This window comes from the organism of the source record quoted next (genome assembly GCF_019968985.1).
Source record: "MAG: Porospora cf. gigantea B chromosome Unknown PgB_NODE_812_length_10690_cov_119.467, whole genome shotgun sequence".
Classification (NCBI taxonomy): domain Eukaryota; phylum Apicomplexa; class Conoidasida; order Eugregarinorida; family Porosporidae; genus Porospora; species Porospora cf. gigantea B.
Window position 1 is genome coordinate 1 of NW_027179272.1, and position 10358 is coordinate 10358.

General features: G+C 55.2%; 4 protein-coding genes across 5 annotated transcripts; 1 reads left to right on the forward strand and 3 right to left on the reverse strand.

Moving 5' to 3' along the window:
• Positions 1-382: 382 nt before the first annotated feature.
• Positions 383-1030, reverse strand: KVP17_000884 (uncharacterized protein; the record flags this gene model as incomplete). The annotated part of the gene is made up of 1 exon (XM_068515757.1): positions 383-1030. One exon carries the CDS (start codon positions 1028-1030, stop codon positions 383-385), a length of 648 nt encoding a protein of 215 aa, XP_068371644.1.
• Positions 1031-1178: 148 nt separating this feature from the next.
• KVP17_000885 (uncharacterized protein) lies at positions 1179-2522 on the forward strand (the record flags this gene model as incomplete). 2 transcript variants are annotated; one of them, XM_068515758.1, is made up of 3 exons in its annotated part: positions 1179-1992; positions 2019-2360; positions 2389-2522. In XM_068515758.1, the coding sequence occupies 3 exons, from the start codon at positions 1179-1181 to the stop codon at positions 2520-2522; spliced, it is 1290 nt and encodes a 429-aa protein (XP_068371645.1). The 2 variants fall into 2 exon arrangements, with proteins under 2 accessions (XP_068371645.1, XP_068371646.1); XM_068515759.1 differs by lacking the exon at positions 2389-2522 and having other exon boundaries at positions 1179-2078.
• A 40-nt stretch (positions 2523-2562) lies between these two features.
• KVP17_000882 (uncharacterized protein) lies at positions 2563-3926 on the reverse strand (the record flags this gene model as incomplete). Its single annotated transcript, XM_068515755.1, has 2 exons — positions 2563-2598; positions 2640-3926. 2 exons carry the CDS (start codon positions 3924-3926, stop codon positions 2563-2565), a joined length of 1323 nt encoding a protein of 440 aa, XP_068371642.1.
• A 951-nt stretch (positions 3927-4877) lies between these two features.
• On the reverse strand, positions 4878-10060 carry KVP17_000883 (uncharacterized protein; the record flags this gene model as incomplete). The annotated part of the gene is made up of 2 exons (XM_068515756.1): positions 4878-9281; positions 9320-10060. 2 exons carry the CDS (start codon positions 10058-10060, stop codon positions 4878-4880), a joined length of 5145 nt encoding a protein of 1714 aa, XP_068371643.1.
• Positions 10061-10358: the final 298 nt, after the last annotated feature.

Genomic DNA, 10358 nt, shown 5'->3' on the forward strand with positions numbered 1-10358 from the left:
CGACCACCCCGGGCCCCGCCTCTTCCACCTCGCCCTCCGCGGTCTCCACCCCGGCCACCTCGAGCACCTCCTCTTCCCCGGCCACCTCTATCGCTACCTCGCCCTCTGCCGCCTCTGTCTGTTCCTCTCATCTCGGATGCGGAAATACGGAAACTGTGGAATTCGAGTGCGCAAATTCTCTGTTTGACTACGTTTGCGTCCGGTGATGGCGTGAACTGTACACGAGTTTAGAGTACTGCCCATTTTCATCGTGGATTTTGTTGTCCCTTCTCCGACCCAGGGGCGCTACTCGGCATTTGGGGTCATTCTGCTCTCGACGTATCATTCGTTGCTGCGTCGTGATTTCCGCTTCCGACTTCTATGCCACAGTTTCAACTTTAGTTCATTGATTGTTGACCAAAGAGTTCCGCTCTTCCTCTATCATCACGTCCGTGGGGTCTTCTCTCTTCCCCTTTATAAGAAGGAACGTTGTTCCACCCAGAATAGCGGCTCCCGCTCCAGCGAGGCCCCACTTCAACCAGCTCGACTCTTCATTCTCCATTTCCTCCACCTTCTTTTGAGGCTCTAGATTCGCGCGCGACTGGAAACCTTGTATGGAGTCGCTAGTCTCGCCTGACTTCTCGTTCATACTCTCCCTGTCTCGCTCGATTTCTTCGGCGACGTGCTGCATCTGCTTGCGGAGTTCGGAGCTCTTCTTCTGCATTTTATCCAGCTCCTCCGTCTCATCTCCGAGTTGGTTCGATTTCCCTTGGACCTCGTCGAGATTGCTGTGGACCTTGTCTTGCAGCGTGTTAAGCTGCTCCATGTACTGCTGCAGCTTCTCTCGAAGCCCATCGGACACATCTGGTGGTAGATTATTTCTGTCTGTCTGTGTGAGGATGGTGTCGATATCATTGGGTTCCAACTTTGGCGTGGGGGGCTCAACCTTCTCTGCAATCTTAGACAGAGCTGATAACTTGGACCCCTTAAGGCGGTCGGCGCCAAGAACGCTACTCGGAAGTAGCGCTATCAGTAGGAAACAGGGCTGCATGGCGAATATTTGATGAGCACACTCATTCAAGTTTTTAGGGTTGTCACTGAGGAAGGCATTCAGGGTTCTGGCGTGAATAGTTCAAAGTGGAAAAAGTCACGGATCACACGACAAAAAGTTAAGGGATCTGAATAAACAAAATTTCCTGATGCGTAAAGATGACAGCTTAGGCAACGAGCCAAGGAGGTCCAGCCGACTGAACCCGGTCAAGGATAGGGAGAGGCCTCTGAAACAGCTCGTGAAGAAAAGAAAAAAGACGCATGTCACAGACGAAAATGCGCCACCGCTGTGCCTTCTTGCCGAGGCCATGGGTGCAAATTTGCAGGAGAGCTTACCTGGAAGAGAGTCTGAACTTGAGCTCATAGAAACTTCGCTTCGACGCTCTCTTTCAGGAGGACCGACAGAAAACCTGTACCTTACGGGCCCTCCTGGAACTGGGAAAACCTCTGCAGTGCGATTGGTAATCGGCCGTCTGCAGCCCGCTACGGTGTACATGTGTACCTGCGTAGGCCAACGGGGTACCGCGGTGGTCGTCGCCTTTCTGACCGGGTTGGGGTATTCCGCCCGCGAGGCGAGCGCTGTGCAACGAGTCTACCACGCTATGGGACCTCAGGCGGCGGCTTCGCGACTCAGGTCCCAGACCGAGGACACGCGTAGGGTGGTCGTGCTGGACGAGCTGGATGCGCTCACGGGGCGTGGCAGCGCGTGCTCAAGGGCGCGTGATCTGTTTGCTTTCTGCAGTTTTGCTGGCATCGTGATGGTGGGGATCGCGAATTCTGTTGGACATGGCGGTCAGGATCTGCTCGCCACCACGGTGGTCTTCCCCGCTTACGACACAAACACGCTGCTTAGGATCGTTGAGAGTCGAGCAGCAGGCGTCAGCAGCGCTCCCTCCTACGACAAGAAGGCTCTGGAGCTTTGCGTCAGAAGAGTGGGAAGTCAATTCGGTGACTGTCGAATGAGTGAGCCGGCAGTTGGCGGCACACAGCGCTGGATGCGGTCAGGCGGCTGTTCCTGTCCACAGGCGGCGAAAGCAGCGACGCCGTAGCTGCGAGTGGGGTGGGTGTCTGTGGGTTTTCTTACCAGGTTCTGTCTGCCATGTTCGTCAACGAGGACGCGCGGTGTGTTGGCCTTCTAAAGAATGCTCCTCTACAGCAGCAGATGATGGCATGCAGCGCAGTTCACGTGGCAAGGCGTCGTGCGAGACTAGTCGTAACGTACGACGAGTGGAGACACGAGCTACAGAACGCGGTGAAGTTCACCGGTATCAAGGTCGATCTGGGCCTATTCGACTCGCACGTCACCCAAATGGAGAGCAACGGATTCTTGCGTGAGCCTTTGCACAATCGAGAATCCAGAGCGACACCGCGTCAAAGGAGGCGTGGAGATCGTTTTGAATGTCAACGCTGACACGTTTGTTGGTGCGGCGGAGAGGCACTCCCCGCTGCTGGCAGATTACTTTAAACGGGAGAACGATTTAGAAGTTCTTTAATGGAAATGCAGAAACGAGCACAATGTGGAAGAAAGGAACTTCATTTTGAGTGATGCTTGTACAGATTAAAAAACAGCTGGAAAATTTGTGAGACATATGAAGGAGGGCAGTACTCACCGAAAGAGCTATTGCCAAGTAGTTGTCGTCATCAGGCAGCAGGAAAAACATCTTGAGGTCTGCCTTGGCCGTGCCATCAGACACAGGAGGGTCTAGGACTTGTCGTGTCCAAATTGAAGGGAACTCCAGACATGAAATGTTGGTGGGAGGGTGAAGAGCACCCCATACCCTCGACAAGATGTCCATGGAACGGGTATCCTTCATAGCCCGCACAGTGCGCACGAGGGATATGATGCGCATTTGAGTCGTTGAAAGGTCACTTGATTTCCGTTCTGAAAACTTCTTCTGAATAGCGAGCCAGAGAGACTGATACGCATCCGCCGCCGACTTCAGGGTGGCATGCGGTCGCCGTCTTTCACGGCGACGAGCCGCCCGCTTGACGTCATTCACGCTCTTCCGCTTGGTCCGCAGAAGGATAGATGGGGAATCGGCAGACTCTTGGGCATCATTTGTATCATCTTTGCGGCGGAGCCGAGCTCGAGGAATGCGGATGGACTTAGGGCACATGGCAGCACAGGAAAGTTCTGAAGGACGCTTAGTCTGCAGAAGGGTAGTCTGGGAATCGGCAGACTCTTGGGCATCATTTGTATCTTCTTTGCGGAGGAGTCGAGCTCGAGGAATGCGGATGGACTTAGGGCACATGGCAGTAAAGGAAAGTTCTGAAGGACGCTTGGTCTGCAAAAGGGTTGTCTGGGAATCGGCAGACTCTTGGGGATCATTTGTATCTTCTTTGCGGGAGAGTCGGGCTTGAGGAATGGCTGAGGAAAGATCTGAAGGAGCAGATCTTTTGCCGATACGGTCGGATGGAGCACAACTGTCAAACCGGGTAATCTTTCTAACAGTTTTCGACTTCATTTCCCTGGTAGGCAGAGGTTTCACGGGAGGGGCTGATCTCTCGACAGTCTTGCTCCCGAACGTAGAACGGTTGCCGGTAGAATACCCGCTGTCACAACTACTCTGGTCAGAGCCGTTGTCGGGATCCAGCGTTCGCTCGAACAACTTCATGTCAACTTCCTCGGATACGCGAGGCCTCGTGGAGGGATCGAGCGACTTCCACTCGGACCTCATTGGTCTGGCATATCGCATCTCGGCTGAAGTAGGATTCATGCAGGGATGCGTTAGTAAATCCACGGTGATGTGTTCCCAACTCGAAGTGGACTCGCCGCACGATGATTTGGAACTCCTGGCCTGGCGTCCGAAGACGCTGCGCAGCGTGGATAGCAGTCCTGCTTCCAAAATAGGCAGCAGGGTGCCGTCGTCAGTCGAAGACGGGTTAACGCGGGGCATAATACAATTACGTAATTATCAGTAGCTACTACACGCAATCATCAGAGCTAGACGGCTCCGCGCTGGAACGTCTTCGAGCGGGCCGCTTGGGCTTCAGACGAACGATCTTCGGCCTATCCTTCGCCTTGCACGAGGCTTCAGGGGTCCTGAACGACGTCAGGGGTGGAAGTAGGCATCATTTGTATCGGCGGAGCCAAGCTCGAGGAATGCGGATGGACTTAGGGCACATGGCAGTAAAGGAAAGTTCTGAAGGACGCTTGGTCTGCAGAAGGGTAGTCTGGGAATCGGCACACTCTTGGGCATCATTTGTATCTTCTAGGTGTCGAGCTCGAGGAATGCGGATTGACTTATGGCACATCGAAGCATAGGAAAGTTCTGAAGGACGCTTGGTCTGCAGAAGGGTAGTCTGGGAATCATTTGTATCTTCAAGGTGTCGAGCTCGAGGAATGCGGGAGGGTCGAGGAAAGCGGGAGGGTCGAGGAATGCGGATGGACTTAGGGCGCATCGAAGCATAGGAAAGTAAAGGACGCTTGGTCTGCAGAAGGGTAGTCTGGGAATCGGCAGACTCTTGGGAATCATTTGTATCTTCTATGCGGGAGAGCCGGGCTTGAGGAATAGCTAAGGAAAGATATGAAGGAGTAGATCTTTTGCCGACATGGTCGGATTGAGCACAACTATCAAAGCACGTTTGAACAGTTTTCGACTCCATTTCCCTGTTAAGCAGAGGTTTTACGAGAGGGGCTGATCTCTTGCTCTCGAACGTAGACCGGTGCTCCCAACTCGAACAGGACTTGCGGCACGATGATTGGGCACTCCTGGCCTGGCGTCCGAAGACGCTGCGTTGTGTGGATAGCAGTCCTGCTTCCAGAATAGGGAGCAGGGTGCCTTCGTCAGTCGAAGACGGGTTAACGCGGAGCATAATACAATTACGTAGTTATCAGTAGCTGCTACCTACACGCAATCATCAGAGCTGGACGGCTCCGCGCTGGAACCACTGGACTCTATTGTGCTGCAACGTCTTCGAGGGGGCCGCTTGGGCTTCAGACGAACGATCTTCGGCCTATCCTTCGCCTTGCACGAGGCTTCAGGGGTCCTGAACGACGTCAGGTCGCCTACAAGGTCCTTGGTCTTTTCAATGTCCTCAGCCAAGTCGTTGGCAGTGTCAGCCATCCGAAAACTTAATGACAACACATCTTCTGATAGCCCTGGGCATACATTCAGCGGGGACACAAACACTCCTTCCGCAGACAACGAGCTGCCTGGGAAGTAGGTGGATCGGTCTTTACTGGCATCCATGTCAGACGTCACAGTGTAGAATTCCTTCAGCTTTCGAAATGTCCATGCAGATGTCAGATAAATCAGGCATCCACGTCTGTCCTCCGACACTAGACTGAACTCCCAATCAGCAGCTATTTTGTCCAGCTCTGACGTGATTGTCATGATTTCAGAGGGCAGCTTGAAAGGGGTGGACATAAGGAAAGACGCCAAGCAAACGAGCAAATAGACGATCTTATCCACAGGCCCATCCGAAGTGAACAGCCTGCAAACACGTGAGAGAAAAAGACTGCGTTCAGGTTTCTTGGTCTGGAGGTGCAACAGATAGGTGGTGCACATTGGTGGCAGCTTCCACGCCCCCTCTCCCACGGAGTAAGGCTGAAGATTTTCTGACCACGGGACGTCGCCCTTACGGGTCTCGCGACAAGCGCGCACTACCGCGGAGATTTGAATGAAGAGCGACTCCACCTGGCAGCGGAGGAGAACAGGGTCCCCCCAAGCGTGAGCCAGTACCAGCGCCAGTTGCTGCGTCTCCATAGAGCTGCTATGACAGGCAGCAAGTGTCGGGGCCATGGCATCTGTGGGGAGGATCAGGCCTTGCCGTTGCAGGAAAGACAGAGCTCTCAAAGCACTGGGCGCGTCTGGGGGGAAGGGTGACCGGAGGAGGCACTCCACAACCAGTGGAGCATGACGACTGAGCTGCTGACAAGCCTCAGCAGTGGCGTTGTCCTCTGATGACAACTCATCGGAGGCGTTGCTGAGTCGTTCAAATGCGCAGAGAAGGTCGCTAACGAGACGCAGAGAGGCCAGGCGTATGTTCTCAATATCAGACCGCAGGCAGGAGACCAAGATCGCCTGCAGCCGTATGGAGCGCAGGCATCTTTGGTGGGAGACCAGAAAGAAACCTAGAGCAGTCAGCATGAAGGAGACGAAGCTGGATACGTCTTGGATAGCGTCAGCATGCTCTGATGGCCCAAGCTTTAACATGTATTCCAACGCGTTCACCATAAGTTTGAACACCAGCAGAGGAAGGTCGAGTGCCTCGGAGAGCAACTCCTTGCGGCTGACAGCGGGCTCACAAATGCGGTGAATGGCAATGGAGTCGTCATGATGGTTGCCCAGCGCAGAGAACAGCAATGATTGGGGTATGCGATCCAGACTGGGAGTCGCGTGAGCAGCCAGGAGTGGCGTTCGAGACCACGTAGACCGCTTGGGAGTGCCTCGCTGTCGGTCTGGGGTGAGACACGGCTCGGGAGTCATAGGGACTCGCTCGGGAGTCAGAGGCATTGGCGACAGCGCCTCGTCTGAAGTCACGCAATCCTGCAAGTCGAGCACTTCGCAGAAGGATCCAAGGCAGAAGCAGAACCGCCGGCATTCGCCTGCCTCAGCCTCCGTGGCGTAGGCGTTCCCCTGGCTTGTTCGGTCAAGCCACAGTAGGCGTAGCTCATGAAGACCCGTCAGGGCGCTAACCAAGGGGTCCGTCAGAGTACTCCGGACCAACCCAGTCACATGCAGGGTCGCAGCAACAACGCAGTGAATCGCCACGCGCATCTGTCGACCACTGCACCTGCCGTGAGCGAGCCAGCGGTCCAGAAGAGAGGGCACCAGCTTCTGCCTGACCGTCGTGGTGAGGCCGTGGGTAGTGGGCACGTGTGGCAAGCAACGAGAAAGCACTTGTACAAGTTCAGTGTTAACTGGGTTTGGTCCTTCCATGACGAGTGGGGTGATTTGCCGCACAAAGGACTCCTGGTGATCGGGTATCGTCTCGGTAAGCACTCGTAGGGCACGCGAAGCGCTTAAGGCTAGTTCCCCGTCGCTCGGAGTCAGTAGATGTGCCAGAAGACCTCGTGACCAGTAAGCCGATATGCGATCCTCAACGCGGAGAGAATTTCCTTGCAGTCTCGGAAGTAGCGTCTTCATGACGGCGGCATGCTTCACCATCGTCAACAACAACGGTGCTTGCACCGCATCCAACTCGTCGGCTTCACACAGCGCCTGCGAGAAGAGTTGCACGCGGAAGGCCTTGGGTGGGTCGGGCTTTTCAGGTTGGAAAAGAAAGGGAAAGAAGAAGGTGCAGAGGACGTCAGAGATACGCCGCGCCACTTCCTTGTTGTCCTCTTTCTGTCGGCGTGTTGCAAGGGCGGCGACGATCTCGACCAGGATGCCGCTGGGGAGTTGCGACTTCGCTTCGTGTTTTCCCCCGTCACAATGTGTGAAGTCGGCGAGAATTCGCTGTAGAATTCGGGTAGCGGATGCTCTGACGCTACACATTGAGTCTGTAGAAGCCAGAGTGCATACGTATGGCAGTAATCCCGATAACTGATCAAGAGAGAACTCCGTGTAGGTGTCCAGCTCCGCCACTGCCAGCTCCCCAAAAGCAGATACGCAAACCAGAGATTCGTCAGTTTGAGGTGAGGGAAGCAGTTTCTCCAGCAGCGCCAAGGCCCGCTCTCTGACCCGAGCCGAGTGATCCGCCAGCATCACGTGGATCATGTCTCGAGTCTCCGGCAGTCGTCGAAGGAACGACGCATTCTGCTTGGAGCAGGCCACGAATGACATTGTTGCGGCACGGCGTAGCGAGGCGAACGGGCTTGACGACGCCATCGAGATGAGTCGGAAAAGGAGAGAGTGCACGCGTTTCAGAAGTCGAGTCGAGAAGTGTCTCCGTAGAGCAGCGAGTGAGTGGTCGTGAATAGCCAGGCTCACGTCTCCTGTGTGGGTGAACACCGACATCATCAGGAAGAGGCTCACATGTCGCAGGCCAGTTCCGATCTCGGCGAGACCCTCAACCAGGTCTACGCTGTCTTTGGAGGTATAGGTCTGCAGGGCGGTATCTCTTTCTGTCTTGAACGTCCAGCTGCTAGCCAGCGCGTGCAGGCTAGCAGCCGCTGCGTGCTTTCGGAGTCCCAAAGAACTTAGGCAGTAGCAGGCGTAGATAGCGTCCTCAGTCAGTGCGGGAAGCAGCAGCCCGCCATCCAGCTCGCCCATGACTTGACGCACGTCGACAGTGGAAATGATGTCGTCTGCTGGCCGATCAGACTGCACGAGGACTCGTCTACCGCGAGTCGTAAGTCCCGACAGCACCACCTTCGCTGCCAAAGGCAGCAGCAGGTGGCGAACAGACTTATACGCCGCCTGGCGAATGGAACAGGCGTCGCATCGCCAGGCCTCGTGGTACACTCCAAGGCACTGCCGGTGTATGCGTCTATTACAGTCCTGGCACTCCACTGTCTCCTTGGAAGCCTCATCCAGGCGTTGACCACAAGAGCAGGGCAGCTTGCACACCTCGCCAGTGTTAAGCGGGAAGAAGGGAGACGGGGATTCCGTGAAGCCTTGCAGCCCGTCGAGGACCTCAGCAATGAATCCCAGAATGGTCTCCTTGGTGCCAGTCGCAAACTCCGCTGCGGATCCTGTGAAGATGTGGCGAAAGTGAACGCTCATCACAATGAGGCAGGTCATAGCGGCAGGGTAGCACGCCCCGGCAAGGACGGCCATGTCTGAACATAGCTGCTTTACAAGTGTCTTGAACGCCTTGGTGTCCAGTTTCTGCACTTGAGTTCCGCCCGAGCCTTCAACAAGCGCAGCAGAGAGCATATGCTGCAGCACGAGCTTTGCCGTCGTCGTCATTCGCTGCCATTTGTCAGCAGAAGACTTCAGCATCCGGACGACATCCCGAAGAAGCTTGGTCTGCGTAAGAGACACCGCGCAAGTCTCCTCCAGCAGGGGTGAGCTCTTCGGAGGGTCATCCGGGCCATCAATCAGTCTAACCAGAAGGTAGGAAACCAGTGACACGCGAACCCCCAGCACCTGCGGTTTAAACGCCCGAGTTTGCTTGGGTAGTTGCGAATAGCACCGGCACACCTCCACCACTCGCTGTGCTATGTCCTCAGGGTCGGGTCTGCGACTGGATAGGCATGCGATCAGGTCGACGGCGGCCAGCTGGAAGGCGCCTGCACTGCTCATCGGCAGAAGCAGGCCACTAAAAGCAGCAGATAGTAAGCTGAGCAAATCTGGGCGAGCCAGTGGCAAAGGCAACATTGCGGAAGAGAACAGGCTCGTCAGTGCCTTCAGCAGTTCACTCTGCAAAAAGGTTAGACGAAACCACAAGAGGCACCTACGATGTCGTTACCGTCAGTCAAAGCCATGGGTAAGTACACGTCTAGAAGAGCGCGGACGTAGCATAGCAGCCGGCCGAATACGGACTCGACGAAGAGGGCCGCATCATGGGCCCCGATACGGAGGTAGAGAGCGGCGAGCACCACGAGCCGGTGCAATACGGTCTGGCTAGTGATGTCAACCTTGTTCGCAATGCGGGTTGTTACACTTTCTGCCTCACGAGCTAACTCGGAATAAAAGTGTCCGACCGCCTGCTTGTCGGCAGCGCTCCAAACGTAGGCCATCGGCTGCCATTCTTCTACTGACTGGGTCATACGCGCATCATTGACGCGGAGTGCCTCGAGCCCAGCAGGGATCGGATTCGTCTGTAAAGGTGCCCCGTCGGCGCGTAGTCGCTTCGGAGGCGAGGTCTCCAGTGATATTGGCGACCGTTTGGGCCTGGAGATACCTGGTGAGCTGACGTGTGCATTTTGAGTGTCGGGGGAATCAGTTGGTTTGGTGGGAGACGAGGCCCTGCTACGCTTCACGGTTGCCTGAACCATTAGTGTCTCGGGTCTTCCCTCCTGACGATCACTTCGACCGTTGGGTCCACTGTCAGATGTCTGTTGCAATCGCTTCTTTCGCATGGCCTCATAAGCCTCGCAAACTGCTGTATGTATACCCGTGGTACCCCCACGTTTGTCGAAGTCTCCGTTGGTGTACGCTTGCTCCATCTCCTCGCTAGCGAATATGATACGACTCATATGGACATTGAACCCACCTTATCATGTCGTAATCCTGAGCCATCTTCCAAATCCGCTCCATCTTATGCTGAAACATCGCAGATGGGCGCCAACGAAAATCGCCAATTGCCCCTAAGCCCCCGATAGACCCCTCACATGTAGAATCTAGTGATTGACATGGAACGCCAGACAAAGGCCCTCGCGAGGCGCCATTGCCTTTGCACTCATCCGAAGTCAGAGTTTCGGCGCTGCAGAGCGCTCTTCTGTCTTATGTTGCAGGTGGCGTTCCCCTTGTTTATTTCATGACTTGAGATACAGT